This window comes from Leuciscus leuciscus, assembly GCF_965113295.1.
Source record: "Leuciscus leuciscus genome assembly, chromosome: 13".
Taxonomy (NCBI): Eukaryota; Metazoa; Chordata; class Actinopteri; order Cypriniformes; family Leuciscidae; genus Leuciscus; species Leuciscus leuciscus.
Window position 1 is genome coordinate 13,152,526 of NC_138737.1, and position 27,157 is coordinate 13,179,682.

Here is a 27,157-nt window from a genome sequence, read left to right on the forward strand (position 1 = left end):
CATACAAAACACATCTATAGTGGGAAAGAGCTATGCCAAATTTGCTTTATGTATTTCCCCAGAGTCGAAATCAGGCTCAAATGTCAGGAAACACGATTCCTGGCTGCATGTAAATATGGATCACTAGATCTTTGGTAAGTTGTAAGGAACGCATCGAGTCTAACCTTTAGTTAAAACTGATAATCGTTTGTTTTTATGATTGACAGATTTGTCACAATTACCAAAAATAAAAGATTTTTTAAAAATCTTCGTCAACGAATATTATTGGTTTAGAAGAATTCCCACATGACAGCGGTCGATCTAAGCTCCACCCCCTGTCCCTGATCTGTATTTCCGCTTATTATGTTGTATGGCGCTTTTTGTTGTTGTTGATCACATACGATATTTGTGTCTTTTGATGTAAAGATTACATATTAATGGGGTTTCAGTCGGATATTGAAGACGCGCTCTAGTTTCGGTCTGACAGCCAGGCATCGAGTACATGTCGTCTTGTCATAAGGAAAAGACAAAATGGTGGATGGAGTGAACATGGAAGTGACTATTCTTTTTTCAATATCTGGTAAGGACGATGACCAAAGTAGTCAGTTGCCAAGGTGTCAGACATTCAACTGATCATAATGTAAACGTTCAACAACAATAACGACAAAACATGGCGAGAGCCCAGGGTATCTGAAACGATCACAGTTGAGTAAAGTTGACAATACATTCACAGATTTGAACTGCCCGGGTCAATAACTCTTGAGTTAAACGTTAACACATCTTTTAAATCGTAGTAACGTAGACTAGCAGCTACAAATCTTTTCCTCAAAATGAGCTAGACAAAATACAATTGATCTCTATGCGCAGGCGGCAGAGAGACAGATCCGAAGGGACCGTCTGCAAAGTGCAAACCCCGAAAAGCGTTGGGCTACTACAAAATCAGTCAATAACTTCAATGTTTACGCACAGTAGTGTCACCAAATTCAGTTCACATATCAGTATGTTTTTAATGAAAAATATTAAATAACTTCACTGTAATGCCCTGTATTGTTGCCAAATTCAGTTCACACATCACTGCTGTCCTGCTGGTTATTATATAACACTTTGTCTGGATAAATTTCCTTTTGTATAAATTGTATAACTAGCAGTGAAGTGTGACCTGAATTTGGCAAGAATGCAGTATATTGCAGTTAAGTTATTGAATATTTTTCATAATTAAAAATCACAAAAATTATTATTGTTTTCTTTGAATATTGTTAAATAAATAGTTTAGAAAATATTCTATGAAGCGTTAGATGATTCAACGGTGTTCAACTTATTTTGTCTTCACAGGTTTTTGTATATTTCTCGCACTTGGAAATCCCTGTGGTCCAAATGAATATAAATCTGATCATGGAGAATGTTGTCCAATGTGTAGTATAGGTAAGTTAACATACCAGTAATGCAAAGCACAAACACACAGTGAGAAACACTATAGTAAGGTTTTCTTTTTGTTTTGTGATCCTACATTATACAAAATACTGCCAAATCAATTATTAAATTCCACACGCATACTAATTTCTTTATCCCAGCACAAGTACATGGATGCACTCATAGTTAAAATAAAACAAAATACATATCGAACATTTTTGAAGAATTACCTTTGTCTACACTCTTTCCAGATACCTACTGCTATTGTGTGATGGACTATCTCATAACCTATACCACCTCATTTCCACCTACAGTATTCCATCTGCACAACTGTGGAGAACTTACATGTATATGTGATAAGGACAGGAACTTTGGGATAGTTACTCACTGGGCCTGTAGGAGGGGTCCATACAAGTGTTTTTTGTTTTTGTTTTGATTTTTGTCCAGAAGATCCTTGAATTAATTCTTAGTAGAGGTGGAAAGAGTACTAAAATATTCTACTCAAGTAAACTTACTACTACTTCAATGAAATTTTACTTGAGTACAAGTAAAATTACCAGTCTAAAAATCTACTCAAGTAAAAAGCATCTCACTTAAATTTTACTCAGAGTAACGGTATGAGCTTATCACAGTATGATAATATCTCAGAATATATCACGGTTTACGGTATTAAAGGGATAGTTCACCCAAAAATGAAAATTAGCCCAAGATTTATTCACCCTCAAGCCATCCTAGGTGTATATGATATTCTTCTTTCAGACAAATAAATCGGAGTTATATTAAAAAAATGTCCTGGCTCTTCCAAGCTTTATAATGGCAGTGAATGGCCGTTTCTGTTTTGAAGTCCATAAAAGTGCATTTATCCATCATAAAAGTGCATTTATCCATCATAAAAGTGCATCTATCCATCATAAAAGTGTATTTATCTATCTATCTATCATAAAAGTGCCTCTATCCATCATAAAAGTGCCTCTATCCATCATAAAAGTCTATCTATCTATCTATCATAAAAGTGCCTCTATCCATTATAAAAGTGCTCCACACGGCTCTGCGGGGGTTAATAAAGGCATTCTGAGGCCTTCTTTTTTGGTTTAACAAATACTTCTATTATAACAAACTTTTTTTGTTTGTTTTGTTTATTAATTTGTTTATTAACAAACAAACTCTTTTTTTTGTTTATTAATATTTCAATAAAACATGTCTAATCAACTAAATTCAATAAATGATAATTAAATTAACAACTATTTGTAACAATAATTTATTCAGATTTCTAAGAACAATAGAGTCCTATGAAATGTATTTTATTTAGATTTTTTTATTTTATGATTTAGCACAAATATATTATCAAAAACGGTGGTAATCAAATGTAAATGTAAACTTTTATCCTTTTATTTTCTGGGAAAGTTCTGCAATACAGATTTACTAAATTAAACCATGGACAAAAAATATATTCTTTAAATAATGTTTAAATAAATTGTATTGATATTATTGTTGTTATTATTTTGAGAAGTACGTTCTATTGTATGCCTACAATATTTCTGTCATAATTTCTCCTAGTTAAACCAAACTTTTATTTTGGCGGGTTGTAGTGAAGACCTGTTTCAGAGTGTATTTGACAATGGTTTTTCTCAAATAAAATGATGAAAATGTTCATTAGGCGTTCTCTCAGAGCAGCTCTCTAAATGCTGAATGTATTCATGTCCTCATATTGTTTGTGAGACGCTGAAAACACCATGAGCGTGTCACGCTTACTGGAGTTTGTAATAGACGAAGCAGCGCAGCTCATATCTCAGAGATACAGACAAAAAGATTATACATTTACATAGCAGTCTTTTTGCGCTTCTTTAAAGGTGCATTAAGCAACTTTTCATGTTAAAAATACCCGTTTTCTAACCCATACATGCTTAAACAATTGCCTGATGGGCTGAATGAGCCCTTCTCTGATCACTGCGATTGTCTCTATAATCCTGTACAGTAAAATAAATAAGAGGGATTCGGGTCGGAATTTGAGACTGGGTGTGACGTCATGCGCGTTCACGGCACGCTCACCTGGCTATGTCTGGCAGGTTTGTGTATTCGCCGCCATTCTCCGTAGAAGATGGATTCTAGAGACGGACTTGTAGTTCATTTCAAACACCAACGCAAACTCCACGTAAGATAAAAAAAAAAAAAAAAAAACTTTTGTTGTTGCAGTTTCGCTTGCCGCCAGAGGGGGCATAGTTCTGCAAAAACTCAGAGACTTGCGCAGCACAATGCACCTTTAATATTCACAGACCATGTCGCGATTGGATTTATTACACAGCTCTACTTTCAATTCATCCATCCATACATCAGTTTGCGTGTTTTACGTGACATCTGCGTTATGTAAATTCCATTTACATGACTGGATTCTGGGATTCCCTCATTCTGCCTTAAGTTATAAACGGGACATACTTTTTATCTGCACGGAGGGAATGGGATGGTGTTCTATGTTTCCTCCTTTTGCAGCCACATTGCGTCCACATTTTTTGCAAATCGGATATCTATCCTCGAGGACTACGCTTTTTTCTACATCCAAAGTATTCTCATACTGACCATATAAGAATTCGACGGCGTTTCGCTTTCAGCTGGGTCTACAATACATCACTTTTTTTTGCGCGTTTGTTCTCCCGCCCTTCAATCAATGCAGTAGTTTCCGGAGCGCGACATTTTCGAGATGGTCCTCACTGCAGAACACGAGATCTAGGGGGCTGGGTTGGATCCAGATCCAACTCCTCCCACTATATATACTTTGCCCCCATCAGATGAACCAGCATATTGGTGAACCACCGTTTGCTCTTATCAATGTAAGTCTATATTTGAGTAATAATATAGTCGAGGTAGATTCATAATTTAGTGTGCGCCTGTAAGTAATGATCACAGTATATGTTAAAGACAGTGTCCATACTTTTTGAAAACGCCAAGACATGTTTAACGTTTAATAGCGCTAACCAGATAAACAGCTACTATAAAATGTACAGACTGGAAACTTGTAGGCAATGTGGAGACACATACAAACACTGCACTCCAGGTATGCATTATTAGTTGTTGCCATGGAGTGTTTTGCTTTCAATGGTGAATTAAAATGAATTATTATTTTTTCCAAAGTGTTAACAACTTAGTGTTAACTAATAATTGTTGCAAATGGTATTACTAACAAAATATTAGTGCATTCCTGGATCTGGGCGTCGTTACACTACATCCTTATGCATCGCTTTCTGCCAGGACTTGTACGTGCTTTTCCCAAACCCCTGAAGTAACGTCGACGTGTGGGTAAGCAGTAGCGTGAGCCGTCAGGCAAGTGTTATTTAAATAAACTCCTGGGCCCGTATTCATAAAGATTCTAAGAATCCTCTCAGAAAACTCTTAATTTAGCTTAAAAACTTTTACGTAGGAGTCTTAGCTTAAGAGCAATTCGGGACGGATCTGAGAGCAACTCTGAGTAAGGAAAAGACAAAAACTTTCATTTTAGTAAGGAGGCGGGGTTGACCCCGTTGCTATGTATGACACAATCTTTTGATGACTGTGATTGGTTGGTTGTCCAAGAAGGGAAAAAAAAAGTGATTTTAAGTATAGGGTCTATTCTAAGCCTTCACTTTGAAATTACATGCGTAATTTTTCCTATTTGACCGTTCTCACACACACACACACACACACACACACACACACACATTATATATGTGTATATAAATCCTTTTTATTTTTATTTACCATGCTGTTAATTTCCTATAAGGTATTTGCTTGGCTTAGAATGATAAAAATTGTTCCACTCTTTCCAATTACACTGATTGCTGGCATATCTATTTAAGAGGTGGTTTGAATGTTGGTTTTAATGTATCAAACATGGAATTTTCCCAGTTGCCAAATATCGTAATGTAGTGATTACTTTCATTTCTGGCGCTATGGCATATGCGCTGTATCGGAGATATTAGCGTGTCTAATAAGATCTATCACAAACATGATCCCTGTACGATCTAATCTATAGCGTCTTATTAACTCACTGTTATCCATTGTCTGCAACACATTTCTTCTCCCTCTTCGTCTTTCTGCCATTTTCTCCTCTGCTAAAGAAACTCTTAAGCATCTTAAAAGTCCTCGTCCGTGCTCCTAACAATTTTGACCTTAAGAGCTCTTTTAAGGGTTAAGATGCTTTCTGAATTACTTTTTTCTTTACTAGGAATTTTTCTTTAATTTTAAGAGTAAACGGCCACATTTCTAAGAATTTTCTTAGAATTTTGTCACTAGGAGCTACTCTTTGCATTAAGATTCTTTATGAATACGGGCCCTGGTGTTTGGCTCGAGGTCATGGTGCAAAGGACCCAAGGTTGATTTTGCTCCGAACCATCCCTTTAAGTATTTGAAGTCAAAGTGCATGTGGACAATTGAGAGGGGTAAAAAGGATCAGCCAATCAAAGAATACACTTCTTTTTAAGAGATATTTATTCTTGCATATAACAAGGAACTACAGGCTTTTCAGGGAAGGTGAAATGTAAGAATTTTTTTTTGTTGTTTGTTTGTTTATGTTTTGGAGTAAAATGAAACGTTTCTCCAAATGAAAAAAATCGTATAAAATACTTGGCTATTTTCCACCACTATACGTAATTAAAGGTGTACATTCACACAATGTACAAACTGCAATGTTTGTAAATATTTAAAATGTTATTAAATAAAATTAGTTTTCAGCAAGATTGTTTTTCCGTCAAAAGAATAACTAACTCTAGTTACCTCTCAATGTGGAAACGATAGAGCAACAACATGAGTAAAAGTATGACGTGTTGGGAATCTGTCGACCAATCAAAATGCAGAGATCCAACTCCGGGCCCTGGATCTCGTGTAGGCTACTGCAGTGAGGTGCTACTGATATTTTCCCCTTTATATTAGGCTATTTTTTTTAATTATTATTATTTACTCAGTAACAGATATGATTTAAAATGTAGTGAAGTACAATACTTCAAACAAAACGTACTTAAGTAAAAGTAAAATTACAGATTTTAAAAACTCCTTAAAAAAGTAGAAGTACACACACAAAAATTACTCAATAACGCGAGTAAATGTAATTCGTTACTTTCCACCTCTGATTCTTAGTCATCTTATTTTTGTGTGTTGTTATTTGTTGTTTGTAGGGACAGTGGTAGTCCATGACTGCACTAGTGATTTGAGTACCACATGTAGTTCCTGCATTCCAGAAACATTCATGAGTGAACCCAACGGTCTTAAAAAATGCTTTCCATGCCGTCACTGTGCTAAAAGTAAGGTTATATTTTTTGTTTCTTTTACCTTTGAAATTAGTAATTTTTGCATTATTGCCCTTATATAAAAGTTTTGCTAATTATGCTGTTTTAGGTCAAGGTCTTTACATTCAGAGTAAATGTACTACAAAAAGAGACACCATCTGTGATGTGCTTGATGGATATTACTGCATTGAGGACTCCAATTCACAGTGCTGTCATGCTATAAAACACAGTGTTTGCACACCAGGACAAGAAACAAAAACACTAGGTATTGTTTCTCAGTGCTTAAAAACTAATTTCATTTCCCCCACATAATTTAGTCTAAAACATCCTACATTTTAAGGTTCATTTATGAAAATGTTCACTCTGTCTGCTTACAGGGACAAAGACATCAGATACAGAATGTAAAAACTGCTCTTTTGGGTTTTATTCTTCTTCTGGGCTGAACTGCACTAAGTGGACAAAGTAAGTGAAGTGTTATTTTTTGCTATGTCTTCTTTGAATTTCTGTTATGTATTATTATTATTGTTAAGGATTGTTGTCATTTTTCTAAGCTGTGCAGCCAGAAATGAGATTCAAATTGAAGATGGCAGTCCTGTAAAAGATGTCAAATGTGTACCGAAGAGGAAAAGATATTGTCTTCTAGCTTTATGTCCTCCTGTCATATGTGCAGCTGTTCTAGCAGTACTATTCGGAAGGTCATGCTCAGAAGTTCAAAGAGTTAATAATGGTGAGTGGAAACAGAAGTTATTTTTACTAAATTTGTGTCCAAGTTCTCTTGAAGCAATTTTATGTTAAAGCTCCAGTCCGTAACTTTTTTGGGTTAAAAATTATCCAAAATAAATTGAGCAAGTACATAACCAGCCAGTGTTCAAAACTATCTGCTTGCCTTAGCTTGATTCAAAACGGGAAGCTTGTAATAATGTTTTTAATTCCAGTGGTACTGGTGGATTTCCGCGGGAAATTCGAGCATGTCTTTGCGTCATTACGTCACATCTGTACACATAAAGAAGGTGTCTCGGCTAGTAGGCTATATTGCTTGTGAGGATGTTGGAGGCGGAGATTTATAGCCTTTTCTCACAGCACTTGATATAATTAAACTTATTAATTTGATAGCGGATCCAGAAAGGTTCAAACGACAATCACCAGGGACGAGATTCACCTGTTGTCAAATGCAAAAGACTTCGTTCGGACTTCGGAGAAAAAAAAGAGACTGCAACCGGCCCATGCTAAAACAAGGATAAATATCGGAAGGGCATTAAATGTAGTCACGCAATGCTGATGTTGTTAACATTACAATTTGAGAACAAAGTATAATTTGCACGGTTTTACGTGATATGAAGCAATCGTTAGATTTAATCAGCACGATTTACTGCAATGCTTTTTTCCCTTAGTTGGTCAGAACAAAGTGGATGTTACTTACTTTTTCAGATGAAATTTTCCGGTGAAAACTCTTATGTTGTTCATACTTCCAAAAAGTATAATCTGTGATTCTGAATGACAGTATCCACACCGGCGCGGTGACGGACAGCTACACATTCTCCTCAAAACATTGTGTTCATCCGCGCTGTGCTGTGTCGTGATAATTCCGCGAATGACTGCAATTGCAGATTTCAAACAGAGATGGCGACAAAGAGGAAAAGCTACGGACTGCAGCTTTAAAGTAAAAAACTATTGTATGCTTATTGATCCGCTCAAATTGTACCAATCTGACCCTGTAGAGTAAATTGAATCAATCTAATTTGAAAAAGACCTTGTGAGAAACATAGCAATTATAGGGATAGTTCACCCAAAAATATTTCATTATTTACTCACCATTATGTCTTTCCCTTCAGTCAGTGGGCTTCGCCATTGTTTGGATCCCAGCTTTCTACAACATATATTTTGTTGCAATAAATAAATGCCTAGTCTCAACCTCAGGTGGCATGTCTATGGACCACCCACAGTCTCTTTACTGACCTTCTGATACATATTGCATCAAAACCTTTTTTTATGCCAATCTGTTACTGTTTCGTTCCTAATTCATAGTCTAGGGGTATAATAGAAACAAACAATAACAGTTAATGTTGATGTACCTGCCTCCAGACCCAGAGTCACAGGACACATTTTGTTTCTCAATAAAGACAGTCATAAAGTCTTTTATTTAACAGACAAAAAGAGAAAAAAATATAAAGGGTAATTAGTGAAAACAAACAACAGATACCTTAGGAAAAGGGACCCCAAAAATAACAAAATAATCCGCTAACTAAAATGAGAAGAAAACTAATTTACCTAATTAAAGAAAAATCCAAACAAGAAAAATTATCCCATGTTTATCCACAAAACAAGAGAAAATGTTAAAAAGAAAAAAAAGGACGTCCGACTTTACCCATAACACTTATTTTCACTACATTGGTAGTTTGATAAATGCAAAAATTACACACCATGTGAGTTTAGGAAAAAAGTCAAGCGAAGTGAATCGTGTCCCCTCTCTGGACCGCTTATATCCTGATGCTACTCCACTATGAGCCAATCGGATAATTCGGAGCAGTTGCCCGGTAATCAGCAGCAGATGTCCGCAATCCGTACAGACAGAGGAGAGAAAAAGAAACAGAAAAAACAAGCAAACACCAAAACTCACTAAAGAAAAAAAACGTCACAGGACGCAAGTTATTGTAGTATGGTCTATTACAGCTATTCTATGTGATTGTGGTTGTTGCTTTACATGTCAGTCACACAATCTTTTCCTTTTTAAGAGGAATAAGCCGCAATATGGAGCAGAATTGGTTAGTTAATTGTCTGGCTATGTGAGGCTATTTACTGTTCATCTTATCCAAAACATTCAGATTTTTCTCAGTACTTCACTTCATTGAGGTTTTAAAATGACAGTAATAAGTCAAATGATATTGCTGTGTAACATTAATAACATTTAAAATGCATTTTATGCTTATTTTAACTACAAATGTAATTTCTTTTGGAATGTTTTCCAGGTGACAAAAGAAATGGGGTAAGTTTTCTAACAATTAATAGCCTCTCAAGGCCTTATGCCACTACATCACATATTGTGCTGCTGTTTCCTAATGTGACAAACTAGTGTAATTGTAATCTTTATTAGTCCAAATAGGCTTTGTTCAGTTTTGTAAAAAACTTTCCTCTGTTTTTAGTTACGGTAAGAACAGTCTTCAAACATTGTCATGACTTGACTGGATTTTGGTTTTGTTTAACAGCTTCCCATTGAAGAAACAAGCCCTGGAGCAGCGACAACAGGTCAAACACTGTAAGACCAACTTCCCCCTGTATTATTTTCCTAGTTGTGAAGGTGGCAATGTACTAAAAGCCTATATTGTGTATTGTTTGTTTACAGGGAGGAAAACAATGAGAAACCAACAGATGATACTTGAAAGTAAGTAAATTTGTATAAGTTTATTTGTATAGCACCTTTCACAGACAATAAAGGGTCACAAAGTGCTGCACAGTAATAAAAATAAACAAAATAAAATAACAACTGTATAAGTACAAACCTAGTACAACTCCACAACTGTACTACCATCAGGTTCCATAAAAATTCAATAACAAACAAATCAAATTATTAGTTAAAAGCTTGTCCAAAAAGATGAGTCTTTAAGTGTTTTTTAAAAGATTCCACAGAACTCATAGTTCTCAGAGCTAAAGGGAGCGAGTTTCAGAGCTTTGGAGCCACAACACAAAAAGCACGGTCACCTCTTGTCTTAAGGCGTGTTCTTGGAACAGTTAAAAGATCTTGGCCTGAAGACCTCAGAGACCGACATGGAGTAGCCTATGCATATGTAATAGATCCTGGACGTAAGCGGGTGCTTGACCATGCAAGGCTCTGAAAGTAATGACCAAAATTTAAAAATGTACTCTAAAACCAACAGGAAGCCAATAAAGGGCCTTCAGCAGAGGAGTAATGTGTGACCTCCTGCTGGTCCTAGTCAAAAGCATAGCAGCTGCATTTTGTACAACTTGCAGTCGATCTATAGAAGATTTATTCAAATAAGTGTAAAGCACATTGCAATAGTCCAACCATGTAGAAATAAAGGCATGAACAAGCATCTCCATCTCTTTTTTTGGAAACCATAGATCTAATCTTAGCAATGTTCCTGAGATGTAAAAAACAGGTGCGAACCACAGACTTAAAGGTAGGGTAGGTAGGATTTTTCTTTATATACCAATACATAATTAAAATGTAAGTGCTCTGAAAAAGAGTATAAAAATCGAGTGACTGTAGACCTTTTAATCTGCAATAAACACAGCTCATTATTTCCATTTGGGACGAAACAATTGATTGGTTTGGGCGACTGTCACTCTCTCTCGCAACCATGGCTACCACCCCTGTTGCTACAAGATCTGCCCATATGCGCTCACCCGTTTGATTTGAGGAGTGCAAGAGAGGCGCAGAACCTACGAAGAGTAAAACTATGGCAGAGAAAGAGCATTCAAAATTCAAAGCACCTGCATATGCAGTCAGCGAAGGCAAACAAGGCAAAAAAAGAAAGACAGTTCTAGAAAAGGCAATGAACAAAACCCTGGTTGCCCGCACTCTTGAACAACTTCCTCTGCTTCTCCCTCGACCCTGGACCTGTCCTCGAACTGACAATGCGGTACTTGTCTCCGGAGTGTAGTCCTCGTCAGAGTCAACAATGTTTTCATCATGGAAACTCTTACATGCAAAACACCGTATATGTTATGAATCTTACACGAAATTCACCTTCATCACAGTGTAACTGATGGTAATAGAAAAACGTGTATCAATGCAACCTGTTTTTAGCTTTGCCTTATAAATATAGCTCGTTACCTATAAATATAGCTCTTTACGGAATCAAACAAAATATATTTTAAACTTTACCAGTATCGATATGCTAGCTTGATAGTGAGTACTAAAAGCCATCTTATTTGTTTATATTTATAGTAATAAAGTTAGGTATTTTATTACGTGATTCTGACATGATGTCACTACATGCACTGCGCTCCTTCCTCTCCACTCGTCTCAGGTAAATAAATGCGTCTTCCAGCTGAGCCTGAGCGTTTGGCGTCGCATGTTCATGTGTTTTGGGGGCGTGGCTTTGGAAGGAGCTCAGAATGGAGGGGGTGGAGTGAATGGAAATAATTAGCTGTGTTTACAACAGTCGTGAAAGGTCTACAGACACTCTCTTTTTATACTCTCTTTTTCAGAGTACTTACATTTTTAATTATGTATTGGTATATAAAGACAGTTTAAACAAATTTGGAAAGTTTTTTTTTTTTTTTTTTAAATCCTACCTACCCTGCCTTTAACATGACTGTTAAAACACATCGATCTGTCAAAAATGACACCCAGATTTCTTATGTCACTGCGTTCAGAGGATGATAGAACCCAAGGGGCCTGCCTAATCTTAGGGGTAATGTTGTCTGGGGCAAAAATCATCACCTCTGTTTTATCAGTGTTAAGTTGCAGAATGTTTTCAGCCATCCATTTATTAATGGAGACTAAACAGTTCCGCAAAAGGGACAGTTTGTCTAGTCTTTCTGGACTAAATGCAATAAACAACTGGATCTCATCTGCATAACAATGATAGGATACTGTTTTATAACTACTTATAATCTTTCCAAGGGGACGCATGTACAGACTGAACAGCAAGGGGCCAAGCACAGAACCTTGCGGCACACCACAGGACAAAGGAACAGAATCTGACATGAAAGATCCTGTGGACACTGAAAAACTCCTGTCAGAAAGAAAGGAGGTAAACCAATCCAGAGCAGATCCAGAAATGCCCACTAGAGAGTTCAGTCTATCAATCAGAGTGCAGTGATCAACAGTATCAAAAGCTGCACTGAGATCTAACAAGACCAGCACAGAACACTCTCCTGCATCAGCAGCCATCAAGATGTCATTTGAATAGGGCTGGGTACCGAGTTCGGTACCAGATTTCGATACCTAAGGGGTTAACTCGTCAACGTCAGTGCTCAAACAAATACATATGAAATGCACAACGACACATAAAGTCGCTCACGCACATACACGCAAACTCTACACACACGAGACGAGCGGAACTCTCCGCGCGCATATGAGACGCGAGCATACACACACAAACTCACACACACACAAACTCGCGCACAAACTCAATGAGACGCGAGCACACACACACAAACTCTCCATGCACATCCTCATGAGACGCGAGCACACACACACACACACACACACACACACACACACACACACACACACAAACAAAATCAATACCCTATAAAGATGTGGATAAGTCGATCAAAAGTGTGGCTACATTTCTCCAGGCTCAATGCCAACAGCGCGCGATGCAGTATTTGCGGTAAAATAATTGCTGCAAAGACCGGTACCACGACAGATATGATGAAGACCTTGACAGTGCACGAAGTAAACATAAGAGCAGAAAGTTGCTCCGTCTTCGAATGGTAAATGAAGAGATACCTTGTTGATCACTCTGACAGTGTTTATATTGCAATAATGACCTACTATACACTGCCTTTCAGAAATGTGTTGGTTAGTCAGAAATTTTTTTCAGTAAGGATGCAGTAAAGTTATCAAAAGTGACATTAAAACATGTGTAATGTTACAAAAGATTTCTGTTTCAAATAAATGCTGTTCTTTTGACATTTTTATTCATCAAAGCATCATGAAAAAATGTATCATAGTTTCCAAATAATTAAGCAGCAAACGGTTTTCATATTTCTGAAGGATCATGTGACACTGAAGTAATGATTTTGAAAATTCAGCTTTGACATCACAGGAATAAATTACATTTTGAAATATATTCAAATAAGATTTTAAATTGTAATACTATTTCACAATGTTACAAGTTTTACTGTATTTTTTATCAAACAAATTCAGCTTTGGTGAGCATGAGCTCTTTATAAATAAAAAAATGAGTTCCTTTGTGCACTGGCTAAGGAGCATGAGTCAAACTGAAAAAATAAAACCAAAGTTTTTCTGAGGTAATGTGTTATGTAATCTTGTTAAAATGGATTTCATAAAATTGGTATCGAAAAAAGTATCGATAGGAACCGGTATCGAAATCAAGGTATCGGTATTGGTATCGACATTTTTTGAAGGATACCCAGCCCTACATTTGAAACCCTAAGGAGGGCAGTATGCATACTCCTAACATATGCATACTCCATCGCTTCAAACGCGCAAATGGATTCAACATGTTCAAGCGTCGAACTAGACTCGATAGACGCGAATTGGACGCTCTATTCGCGTTTGGTGTGAACGCAGCATAATGAACAGGCTGCGATGTCAAGATTGCAATGCTGGAGTGTGTGTGTGTGTGTGTGTGTGTGTGTGTGTGTGTGTGTGTGTGTGTGTGTGTCAGAGAGAGAGAGGCACGGGCACGATCGAACAGTGGAAACATAAAAACATACTCCATAATTTTGTTCATACAGGACATCATTAAAACTGCAAAGTGTTTAGCCTACTTATATTTGTGTGAAACACAACATTGTGCTTTTGTCAAACTGTAAACTCTTGTCAAACTGCAACCTACAACTGTCACCCAACCAAAATCACACACACACACACATACACACACACACGCCGAAAATCGCCCAGAGTGTGCCCGTAGACTTACATTCAAATATTTTTTTTTTCGAACTGCAGGCACTGCAATGCATTCTCTATGGGTTCCGGGACGGCTCGCACTAACGTGCTTTCGTCATCATACGTAAACTTCACTTGTGCAGTGATCGGTGGAAACAAATATACCTCTAATAATATTTAGCCATAAGCTGAAGTGACATCCAATAATTTCCTCATTTCCTTATTTTTTATTTTAAGTTTAGTAAATTTAACTACTTCTTTAAAAAGCATTATTTTGTTTTTAGATTGTAATGTTGCAATGTTAGAATGTAATGTGATTTGACCCCTTTTTTGGATAGACTGCAGATAGACAGCAAGGTTACACTATGTTTGTTTTTATAACCTTCAATATGAACATTGTTTGTAGGACAATATTGATAAAAAAAAATAAAAAAAAATAAATACAGTTTTTTTCTATTTGTTTTATTCAAATAGAAAAATAATAATTAAATACTCAGATTATACCATACATCGCCATTTAGCCCAAAAATTCAGATTTATTTGGCAATTGGCTATTTCCCAACCCTACTGGCTGAAGTTTTAGCTAAACTTTAGGCTAATGATAGCTACATTATTATCACTGTTAAATTGTTAACTAAATTGGTAACTAAACCCTAAACCAACTTTTTTTAGTTAATGATCTGTAAGAATGGGGCTTTATTAGTGCTGTTCATTGATTCGAGTAACTTTTTTGACATTTGGGTATAAAGTGTTTTAATTCTACAATATATGGTGTAAAAACGTCTGAGTGCTGCCCTCTTCAGGTTGAACGGTGGCTACTGCAGTTGAATTTTCCTATTGGATGTTAGCGGTACTACGTGACGTAAGCAGGTTCCAGCTCACAACGCCCTTGGTATGATGAGCTAGCGTAGATTTATCTGTATTTTAGTACAGTGGTCAGGAGGATACGTAGGTGTAGTGTTGCTGGTTGCAACATCACTGTTGGACTGCATAGCTTTCCAGCAGACTTGTAAATTAGGCGCCAGTGGTTGCATGCACTTGGCCTGGAAGACCGTGAGTGTGAAACCAATAGGTTACTGTCGTAACCCCGGTTCTCTGAAACATCGAGTGGAGAGATCCACCTATGGGAAGGGCATCCGTACCTGACCTCTGCAGAAGCATCCAATTGCACCAAGTCTGGCTAGACAGACAGAAGCGCGCAGCCAATGCCAGGTAAGGCCACACCCCCTTACCTAAGGCATATAGCTGTCAGGCGCGCTGCTATTCCTCAGTAAGTATATTCGCTTCTCGTGCGGCAAGCGGGGCGAAGCTGGTGGATCTCTCCACTCGATGTTTCAGAGAACCGGGGTTACGACAGTAACCTATTGTTCTCTTTCATCATCTCGTTTCGAGATCCACCTATGGGAGAGACATGGATAGCTCCCCGATTGCCCAATACACTCACAGTGAGGTTCTGAAGGCCAGAGAAGGACGGTCACCTCAGAGAGGCGGTGCCTGACACGTCCCACAAACATGACCCTGCAAGGGTGACGCCACGCTAAACTGCTGTGGACAAGCAGGGAATGAAACATGCATGAGACCCATACATGATAATGGCCCCCGCACCACCAATGCACATAGCTAAACCCAAGAAGGAATGCGAATGCTTGGTGACAGGAATGAACATGGCCAGCCGGCCCATTCACTCTTCATTGGTTAACCCAACGGGGCTGTGGGAAAGGGCTAAGAGGACCCTACCCCTAGGACCGAATGTGCCTCCGAGGTTCTGGTGACATCCAACCGGTAGTAACGCTCAAAGGTATGAGGAGAGGCCCAGCTGGCCGCGGAGCAGATGTCTTGCAGTGGCACTCCCCTGAACAAAGCCCAAGAGGCGGCTAAGCCCCTTGTAGAATGAGCTCTGATGCCCCCTGGGGGCTGCACTCCCTTTGCTTCATAAGCCATAGTATAGCGTCCACAAGCCAATGTGAGAGGCATTGCTTTGAAATGGGACTCCCCTTGTGCGGGGGAGCCCTTGAAACAAAGAGCTGGTCGCTCTTGCGGAAAGCACTGGTCCTGGTCATACATGCTTGCAGAGCGCGACCGGGACACAGAGCATTCAGCCCCTGATCCTCCGAGGAGGCAAAGGGTGGAGGGTGAAAAGCGGATAGCTCCAAAACCTCCAAAGTGAACACAGGGAAGCATTTCGGCATGAAGGCCGGGTTAGGCTTAAGGGAAACCTTATCTCCACTTAAGGAGAATTTGGCGCACGAGGGTTGAACCGAGAGTGCATGTAGCTCACTGACCCGTTTAGCAGATGCCAAGGCTGAGAGCAAAGCTGTCTTGAGGGACAGCAGCTTAAGGGAAATACTTCCCAGAGGCTCAAAAGGATAAAGAGACCGCGCTTCCAGCACCATGGAGAGGTCCTACCCTGGAACAGATCTCCTGATGACCGGCAAAGAGCGGCGTGCACCCTTCATAAAACTGCGGGTTAGAGGGTGCTGCCTGACGGTGAAGCCCTCAAAACCCACATGACAGGCTGAAAACGCAGCCAGGTAGACCTTAATGGTGGAAAAGGACCTGCCTCTTTCCATGAGGTCTTGCATGAGAGACAGGCCGTGCCCTCTCACCCTGGCCAGTGTGAAAATATCAGGCACAGGGGAGGAAAACCATACAGCAGCACTTTGGGCCATGGGTGGGCCAGTGCGTCTGCCCTGAGGGGCGCGTCCACGTCCTTTAGTCGAGAAGAACATAGGACAATGGTGGTTTTCGCGCGAGGCGAAAAGATCTACGGCTGCCTGTCTAAATCTCATCCATAACATCTCCACTATCTGCGGGTGAAGACGCCAATCCCCTTAGATTGGGTTTCCCCTCGATAGCAGATCCGCGCCTCTGTTCAGAATGCTCGAACATGAGTCACGCGTAATGACAGAAAAACCCGTCTGCTCCACACCAACAGCCTGTAAGCTAGAGCGTGGAGTTTCGACGAGCGCATGCCGCCCTGATGGTTGATATAAGCCACTGCCGTGGTATTATCGCACCGTACTAGAACGGGATGTCCCTGCAGGCGAGGCAGAAAATGATTCAGAGCTTTCCAAATGGTAAAAGCTCTAAATAGTTAATGTGCGCTGAACGTAGTCTGCTCAGCCACAGACCGTTCACCATTCTGCCTTCCTGGGTGGTTCCCCAGCCTGTTAAGGACGCATCTGTCGTCACAACTTTCCGCATCGTAACCGTCCCAAGGGGGTTCCCCGAGCGTAAAGTTCTCGCTCTCCCAATGGCGCAGGGCCGCCGAGCAGGCGCGCGTCACTGTTACCGAGCGGCAGAGATCGCGAATCGGGCTGAAATGTAGTGACAAAACCCATTTCGTGAACGCTCTCATTCTCAGGAGACCCAACGGCACAACTTGGATAGATGAAGCCATGAGACCCTGCAGCCTGAGGCATGTGCGATATTGTACTCTCGCCCCTTCTCTGAACTGAGACAGACAGTTCATCAGAGAGCGAACACGCTCTTGAGAGAGACGCGCTCGCAAGGAGACTGAGTTCAATTCCAAGCCCAGGAAAAAAACATTCTGACTGGGAGTCAGATTGTTTTTGCTCGCATTCACCTTGAACACGAGGGATGTGATGTGCGCGAGCACCCGGCCGGTGTCCAGCGACACCTTCTCCTTCGATTTGGCTATGATGAACCAATCGTATATGTAATTCAGAATTCTCAGCCCTGATAGTCTCGGGGCGCCACGCCCGCCTCCGCACACAGACAGAAAGTTCGGGGACTCAAATTTTGCCCGAACGGAAGAACTGTGAATTCGTAACAAATGCCTTGGTAGGCGAGACGAAGATATTTCCTGTGTGGAGGGTAGATACTTATGTGAAAGAAAGCATCTTTCAGATCGACTGATGTGAACCAGTCGTTCTGCTTTATGGCACGGGCGAGAGAGCCTTGTGTCACATTCTGAAATTGTATTTCCTCAAATGTTTGTTCAACATTCGAAGGTCCATATAGGGCGGGGGGCACCACGCCTTTTGGAAACATAAAAATACCAGGAATAAAAACCATGGTTTATAAGATTGGGTGGCACCATCTGAATCGCTCCCTTGTTTAGGAGGGAGGAAATTTCCTCTTACAGAATGTGTGAGGCATTTTCTTCTGTGTGAGAAGAGAGAACGCCGTTGAAAAGTGGAGGTTTTATTGCAAACTGCAGCCTGTAACCCTAGGTTACGGTACGCAAAACCCACTCGGGCGCTGAAATGGCTTGCCAAGCCACTTCGTGACTCGAGAGCGCCCCCGCTCGGGCCGGAGCGGGGGTGTATGGGCCCAGCTGGTTCATTCGTGATAAAAAGTCGCCATCTAGTGGGCACACTAGAGGCGACATGCAGGGGTTCGGAGGGATTTCCTCCCTCTGCAGTGAGAAGTTTTCTCTGCGGAGAGAGGTCTTCTCTCCAAAACGAATTCATTTGATTCGTAACTTTGTGTGTTTTGTGTTGGGCAAACACTGGGGCCGGAGCCTTTATTGACAGAGTGAGGGGAACATAGTGTGGTGTCCACTGTGCTAAACTTTCCCTCACAAGGCCTGAAAGTGGGCGGAAAACACACATATCTCCTGAACACATGAACTGGGCAGTCTCAAGTGCAGGCAGAAAAATAATATCCGCGGAGTGAGATATTCTCTCTGTAACGGATTTATTTAATTTGTATGTTTTAAAGTGTTATTTAGTTATGTGTGTGTTTTGTGTTGGGGAACACAGGGGCCGAAGCCTTCCACACACAACGTCCACTAAAAACACACTGCAGGCAGAAAAATAATATCCCCGGAGAGAGATACTCTCTCTGTAACGGATTTATTTAATTCGTTTGTTTTAAAGTGTTATTTAGGGGTCGACCGATTAATCGGTCGGACGATTAATCGGCCGATTTTTTGAATTTTTTAACATAATCGGCATCGGCCAATATCCAGTATATCAAGCCGATTATTAGGCGGGCGCATCTGTGGGCAGCCTAGTGTTGTTGTTGTTGTGGAACACGTGTTCGACGCACGCTGCGCCTAGAGTCATTCTCCAGCAGAGTGAGCAGACCTCATCCAGTGCCTAAGGAAGGAGCTAAGTTCCTTGGAGAAAACTCCTTTATATTTAATTAAAACCTTTTGATATGTTACTGCCAACTTCGAGAAAAAATATGAATAGGCGACATGACGTTCGGCTACTTTGGATATTGATAGCGTAGTTGAGGTTGCATTATCACAGCAGAAGGGTTGCTATCATGTCAAAATAAGTAAGCAAGAATTTTGCAATTTACAAACAGAGAATCTGATACTTTTATTTGTTCTGTTTTGTGTGTCTTATATTTGAGAGGGTTGTCACTCAATGCAGAGAAATAAGTAATAAAAAAGTGACCATAGGTTAGTGAAGGGCTGGCTTTGCTTTTCTAGCGTCGTCGCTAGGGTTGGGTAGCTACAGACAGACCCGGTGCTAATACGGCACTGGTGCCTTAACGACCGTTATTTACCGGACCGAATATCAATGCGGATTTCTGTGCTTTCATTTCGGTGCTACTGTTATGCCTGTGCTTCTCTTGGATGCTCTGAAAACGGACGTTAGAAACGTGACGCTAGTCAGCTGTTAACTTTAGCATACTAGTAGCTGGATTAAACACGGTTAAAATGTTGGCCAAACAGTGTAATGTGTGACTGTATTTCACTGTAGACTAGGGGTGGAACGGTACATGTATTCGTATTGAACCGAAACGGTACGGGCGTCACGGTTCGGTGTATAAATTTACACGGAGAATACATGGTATAAAAATAAATAAAACTCGCGTGCAAATTAATTCATGTAATGCGGAACTACTGTTAGATACGCGGGTTCTTTGGGGACACCTAATCTGTAGCTCCGCCTTAGCTCTGAAGCAGGTTGCGATCATAGACTGTAAAAAATAGGCTGCGATGTAAAGATTGCATTGCTGGAATATGGTGTGTGGGAGAGGGAGAGGGAGACTCGGGAGAGGGAGAGAGGGGCGCGGGTGCGGGCGCGATCGAAAAGTCGCGTGTGTTTAAAGTCGCAAAGTGTTTACTTATATTTGTGTGTGTGTGTGTGTGTGTGTGTGTGTGTGTGTGAGAGAGGCGCGGATGCGATCGAACAGTGGAAACATAAAAACATACTCTGTCATTTTGTTTATAAAAGACATCATTCAAACTGCAAAGTGTTTAAGTTACTGTTAATAAAATTTTTAAGGAAAACAAATATATTAGTCTGAAATGTAGCAAATAAATTTTCAATTCATTCAGGTACAATTACCAAACATATCTCAAGGTCACAACAAGTGCAGATTGGTCAAGTGTTCAATAAATGTTTTTGTTGAGAAATCTTGTCGATCTTAAGTAATAATTTGTGTTATATTTTATCTTTCAAATAGAGGTTAAAAACAAGCACATAATCGGCCAAATATCGGCCAAAATAAATCGGCAGCATTAATCGGCCATCGGCCGACCCGGATTTCAAAAGATCGGCATCGGCATCGGCCTGAAAAAAACCATATCGGTCGACCTCTAGTGTTATTTAGTTATGTGTGTGTTTTGTGTTGGGGAACACAGGGGCCGAAGCCTTCCACACACAACGTCCACTAAAAACACATGGCTGGGCAGCCGCAACTGAGCTGTGTGAGCCCAGCTAGTTGATTTGTGAGGCAATGGAGCCCTCTTGTGGACGGACTCAGGGCGACATGCATGGGATCAGAGAGATTTGCTCTCTATGTTGGCAGATATATAAATCTGCACGAATTCATTTGATTCGTTTGTTAAATGTGTTGTTTAGTAATGTGTGTGTTTTGTGTTGGGAAACACTGGGGCCGAAGCCTTTAATAACTGGGTGAGGGGAACCAAGTGCGTGCAGTGTGGTAACACTAGGGCTGTACTCAACCAAAGAAAATCTTGGTCGACTGAAGTCCTGAAATTTTCGACTAAAAATCGACTAAAATCGACTAAAAATGACGTTAGAAAAAAAAAAAACGTTAGATCAATTAGATGCGCACTGTGCGCAGTACTTGTAGCCTTGTTGTCCGCCTAAATGAATTATAAATAAACAAAAAAAAACTAGTAGGCTATTTGCACTATATTAAATCGTTTTTGACCTAATTATTTTGCACTGAAATGAGTCTGACACTCGAGTCTGTCGGCTCTGACAGCGTTGCATCACGTGCACCTGCGCAATATCATAGCTTATGATTTCCGAAAATAGTACTATGTTGTCAACTAGTGATATCATCACAAGAACTGTTGAGGAATATGCAACATAATTTAGACAATTATTTTTGTCATATGTTATAATAAGTTATAACTGTCAGACACTATCATTTCACCGTGCATGTCCTCGCACCGAGCGAGGCTGAACATGAGCTCGAGCTTCGCAGCTGAGAAACGAATAGACTATTAACTTAAAGCTTTTACTCTTAATAAACACAAAAGGCACGTCCACTTTAATAAAAAAAAAGAATATTTATTAAACAAACCAGATCAAGAGCAGAAACGAAATAAAGTGCATAACTGAAAAAAAGCATCCTAGGCTCAAAACTAACACAACCAACAGCACAGCGCAATTGCGCATTAGGCTCCAAATAAAAAATAAAAAAGTTAGGTTATCACACTAAAACATTGAAATATGCTAATTCTGATATGTTCATATAGCCTACTCAAAACAGACAGGGCAAGCTAACGCAGACAAGTGAGCTTACCACTTTTAGATGATATGTCATGGAAAACTGTTGCTTGCAAACTTTGCATTCGACCTTTTTCCTGTTATCAATTTTAACAAAATGCTGCCACACTGTCGATTTCTTTGTTGTTGACATGTTAGAAGAGGACTGACTATTAAACACTCTCACAATTAAATAAATAATATTCAGCATTACCTTCTATAGTTATCGCTCTCTCTTGGGTTGGGCTAATCCAAAAAAGGTGAAAACAAGGGGGGTGTTCTGAGGACAGACTGTTACAGTGAAACAAGGGTACTCTGAAAACACCCCCATTAGCAGTTAGTGCTTTCCACCTGATGAAATGAGCGCGCCTCAGCGCGGCAGAACTGATGAAATAAACGCGGCAAAACTGATGAAATGAACGCGGCAAAAAATCGACCAATCAGAATTTTGGTCGAACCAGAACGTATCGACCAATTAATCGACTAATCGACTGGGACAGTACAGCCCTAGGTAACACTGCTACGTACTTTTCCTCACGACAGCCCCGCTTGGGGGGGTACACACACACAACGTCCACTAAACGTCCTCGTGGCCCGTGAACGCGGGCTCGATACTCCCAACGGTCGAACAACAGGCAGGCCGCTTGCGTTCGGGGCCGCCTTCCTAGGAAGGCATAAATTGAAAGCCTCAACACGTAATCGTAACACATCAAGGCCCGTGAGACCGTGTTAACAGTCTAGCGGGACGCTCCAGTTTTAAGAGTTGTTTCCTCAGACTGGGCGGTGGTCTCAGCGCTTACCCGTCGTAAATATTCCTATCCTGGTCGGTGGCGCTCTGTGGAGCTGGCCACACAATATTGAGACGAACGGCCACTCGCTCACAAACTTCCAGGAGGATGGACTGAGGCAAAGCCGCGTGAGCGCTAGCCTAGGGAACGCTAAAAGGACCGCGTCATCCCCGTCGCCGGAACCGGCCGGTTCGTCAACGAGAGTGAGGTTTTCCCGCGAAGATGTCCTCTTCAGGGAATGCGGATTGGGCTGATGTCAGCTCAAATATTTAGAGAGGTGGCGCTCCGGGAGTCCCCCGGTAGTGCGTCATCATCACCGTGTCCCCCATCCGAGTCAGAAAGGCCGAGCACGGCGCGCTGGGTCGTGCAACTAAAAGCCGGCTTAGTAAAAAGCTACATGTGCAGCAATTACAATGACCGCAATTCTCCGGGTTCTCCAAAGCTTCTTGAGCGTGTTAAGCTCAAGCAAACAGCGCAGAACGAGAGGGTCCTTAGCGGCGATTATTAGAGCACCACACGCGGCCGGGCAGGCTCGTCGTGATAGGCTGTTCCCCGGAGAAGCGGCTGTTTAGACGGTCACATAGCCATGGGTGGGCTAGCGGTGAAGAACTCGGAAAAATCCGTGGCGGGCAGCCATGTAAGGAGGAGCAGGTGAAGGACAGCGAGAGCGCGGGCGGCTCCGGATGCAAAAAACACAGCGGATAGGCTGAAGAAACGACTGTCACTCACGTCTGGCGGAGGCTGATCTGGCGATATGTCCTCCTGAAGACTCGAAAGTGAGCAGCGTAACGTTAATCCAACCGAACTGTGTCAGTGCAGAGATCGCGAGAAGCGAATGTCAACTGAGGAATAGCAGCGCGCCTGACAGCTATATGCCTTAGGTAAGGGGGTGTGGCCTTACCTGGCATTGGCTGCGCGCTTCTGTCTGTCTAGCCAGACTTGGTGCAATTGGATGCTTCTGCAGAGGTCAGGTACGGATGCCCTTCCCATAGGTGGATCTCGAAACGAGATGATGAAAGAGAACTGCATTTTACGCAGAATTGCTTTTGAAACGCAATAGAGGTGGAAATGGGCTTCTCCACACAGCTCGCGCTGAAAAGCGTCGCAGTGCCAAACGCTGCTACTCCTGCATGGACTCCATCACCGCAGCGGCGTCTTGATGTAAGTGATCATATATATTTTAATCACAATTTATGGTTAGGCTAAAGTTAATCCTCTGGGGTCGACAAACGCGTCAGCGCATTTTGCTGGATTTTTTCACATAGCGACAAAATATGAAAATGCCTACAGATGCGCTATTGACATCAACTCGATAAACCTTATCAGATGCATGTACTTTACGTCGTCTTGCGACCCTGTGAGTCACTCTCCATTTTAGAGAGTCTGACAGCAGGTCTCAGGTGCACGCCCCCTCACAATTCGTCCCCTCTATCTCTGCTGGGGTCTGCCCACTTTTCTAGCATTTTTCAAATATTGCCAGTGGGTGGAGTCAGGCTCTGACCAGGGGTTTAGTTACCCTTTAACAATTAGCCTACATTCAGTCCTGGATTAATAATTCAGTTTGTTGGCTCAACGGCCCAAACGCTCCAATCATGGTAGGCTACCGATCATGCGCTGGAAAAGCAAAGTCCGCTCAAATAACCTGAAATTTCTCAGTAGTAGACTTCTGTTTGCTGAGCTGGTATAGCCATGCTGGGCAACAATGGTAAAAAGCTTTGTATGACTATACTTTATTTTGATAAATAGTCAAAAAATAAATCTGTTAAAGAGTATGTTGCATAGAACTGAATGAAGAATAATATATTGATGTTTTATATTTTAATATAGGGCTATTTTCTGTCCAATTTGTGTGGACATTTTTCTTTTTTCCCCCTTTTTTGTGTGTTGTTTAATTTAATTAGTGATTCTACATTTAAATATTGATGATTACAAGTTTGGGGGAATTGCGATTAATTTTTTACATATTGCCCCTTTCTTACATTTGAGCCCCTGCCCCTGATGAACTCTTTTGCACGTCCCTGGAGGTTAGTGAAGTAAAATAGGCTATGCAAGCTAGTCACCTTTTAAACTAATGAAAAGTTTCATTTGGATTTTAATGTTCAAAATGTCTACAGGATAAAATAAATGAAAGAACTGCTTACATGATGATGTATCTAAGTGCTAAAGTGTGTTACAGAAAAAAAGATCAGTAGTGCAGGTGAGTGAGGAAAGAGTTTAATTTTTCCACTATCAATTTCTACCTTACAGCTGAAAATTAACACAAAAGAAAAACATGAATAATCCTATCCCAATCCTGTTTGAGACCAGTTCAAGGTATGTGCTGCAATAATCATGCCTTCTGTTGATGGTATTTCAAATTTGTATGTCTCAAAATGTCCATTTCTATCCACAAAACTTGCCAGAAGTCATGGTTTGGGGTAATCTTTCGGGGGTGCATGCCCCCGGACCCCCGCGAGCGGCTTGGTAACAACCTCCAGAAGCACCGCTGCTGGAAAAATGTATAGGGGAAACACTGATTGGTTTTCATTTCTTGTCCTAAAAACAGAGCACTGTTTATTTTTAAGTAACACATTCTACATTGATTAAAAAAAGAAAATCAAATGTGTTTTAAGGTGCTGTATGTATTTTTTCTACTAAAACGAATCCTTTTTTTATTGCCTGTGTGTGAAGGGGTTGTAATCTCACATTAAAATGATCCACTTAGCGTGTTTTGCTATTACCTCTGAAAGCAAGTAGGCTATTCTTATTTTTATGTGAAGGTGCCGGGTCGGATTTACCGCGAAATACAGTGACGTCACCTGCATGCTCGCCCCGAGCGACGACACTGCAACTTATGACATGGACTTATGACTTATGCAACTTATGGCATGTCTGATAACACTAAGAAACGACCTGCTCCCAGCACAACACGTCACAGACTCCAACACAAACTCCACATATTGATAAAAAAAAAAAAAAAATTTAATTCCTGCTGAAGCTCGTAAGGCCAGACGTGAATCGGATGAACTTCGGGTGAAAAAACACGGATCAACATCGGCAGGGCATTTGAATCATGGAGAAACCTTATCTACAAACCTAGAATGTACATTTCCTTAAGAAAATGTGAAGTGGTGCTTGCAGTGGCAAAATTCGGCACGGTTGATAGGGTTCCATACTTATCATGGTACGAGCATGGATCATTAGTTCAACGTCAAGCTGATAAAATTAGCCTATTATTATAACGTTGCAGTGGGAGTTTACCTGAGTTTCCAGCATGTTGTGGGATGCTTTCTCCGGTGTGTTGCATTTCAGTCTGGCCGGTACCCACAGACGGTGCTCGCTCATAAATTCGAGCCCGCACGCGCAAGAGCACGCGCTTGTAAACTTATTGGTTGCAATCTGAAACATCACCGCTAGAGGCCGCTGAAAACTACATCCAGCTCCTTTAATGGTACTAGTATTATTTTGTACAGAAATAAAATATTTATAATTCAGATGAGAATAAAGTTCTTTAAAATTTTAAGGAAACAAATATATTGATCTGAAATATATCAAATTAATTTTAAATTCATTCAGGTACAATTACCAAACATATCTCAAGGTCTTTTGAATAAAGGGTGGCAGTCTTTCATTATCAACTGTTGTTGTTGACTATATACTGGAGAAGTATTTGTTCTCCATTTGAGTGAGATGTTTTTGTGGCTAATTGAGCAAAGTGCTTCCATATTTTATTATTAGTAGTATTAGTTCAAGAATAAAAAAAAAATATCGGTTTGATATCGGTATCGGCAAATAGCCAAAGCTCCGGCATCGTATCGGAAGTGAAAAAGTGGTATCGGGACATCCCTAATTATAATGATCAGTTTATTGTAATTTATTTGAGTAAAAAACACTTTTGTAAAATTACAAATGTTCTAAAACAATTTTTTTTCTTTTTATATATTTTATACATTAGTTGGAAAACGATCACTTCAGGAATGTCTACATGTAGTGAGAAAACACTGTTTTTGCTATTAGAATTGTTCAAAATAAAGATAATTTTGTTCAAATGTTGTGCTGAAATCATTTTTTCTTGTGTGGTTTGATGGGCAGAACATCATGTCTGAATTGATATACATGTATGTAGTAGGCCTATGTAGTGTTTACTCCTTATGTCAAGTGGTTGGTTGCCAGGTGTCCATTTGGAGTCTCCAAATTGCCTTTTGGAAAGGACGCCTATACTTTTCTTGAAAAAAAGCTTACAGAAACTACATTTTTGGGAGTATCATCCTCAAATTTGAATAAAAACATGGTCGGACATTCATTTTTATCTTTATGGTGTTTTCAGGCCTTTAACATAAAAGTCTGATCTATTTTTCCCTAAGGGAAGTTCATTCAAAGAAATCGTGAGTCACTTTCATGTAAATTTTACCTTGTTTTACTCTGTTCCTATGCTACTTTGAGTTATAATGACTCTTGAGTAACAAAGTTTCAAGTGTCTAGTTTAAAAAAAGATCAGAGTTATGAATGTGGACCATAGACATTTGTATATTT

The 27,157-nt window shown here is 40.3% G+C and overlaps 1 protein-coding gene across 2 annotated transcripts; it reads left to right on the plus strand.

Moving 5' to 3' along the window:
* On the plus strand, nucleotides 1-26,673 carry LOC309512554 (tumor necrosis factor receptor superfamily member 5-like). 2 transcript variants are annotated; one of them, XM_082188208.1, is made up of 10 exons: nucleotides 1-134; nucleotides 1,312-1,401; nucleotides 6,531-6,656; nucleotides 6,751-6,906; nucleotides 7,019-7,103; nucleotides 7,193-7,368; nucleotides 9,608-9,624; nucleotides 9,845-9,894; nucleotides 9,982-10,020; nucleotides 12,229-26,673. In XM_082188208.1, the coding sequence occupies exons 2-9, from the start codon at nucleotides 1,389-1,391 to the stop codon at nucleotides 10,016-10,018; spliced, it is 660 nt and encodes a 219-aa protein (XP_082044334.1). In that variant the 5' UTR covers nucleotides 1-134; nucleotides 1,312-1,388; the 3' UTR covers nucleotides 10,019-10,020; nucleotides 12,229-26,673. The 2 variants fall into 2 exon arrangements, with proteins under 2 accessions (XP_082044334.1, XP_082044333.1); XM_082188207.1 differs by lacking the exon at nucleotides 1-134 and adding an exon at nucleotides 331-559.
* Nucleotides 26,674-27,157: the final 484 nt, after the last annotated feature.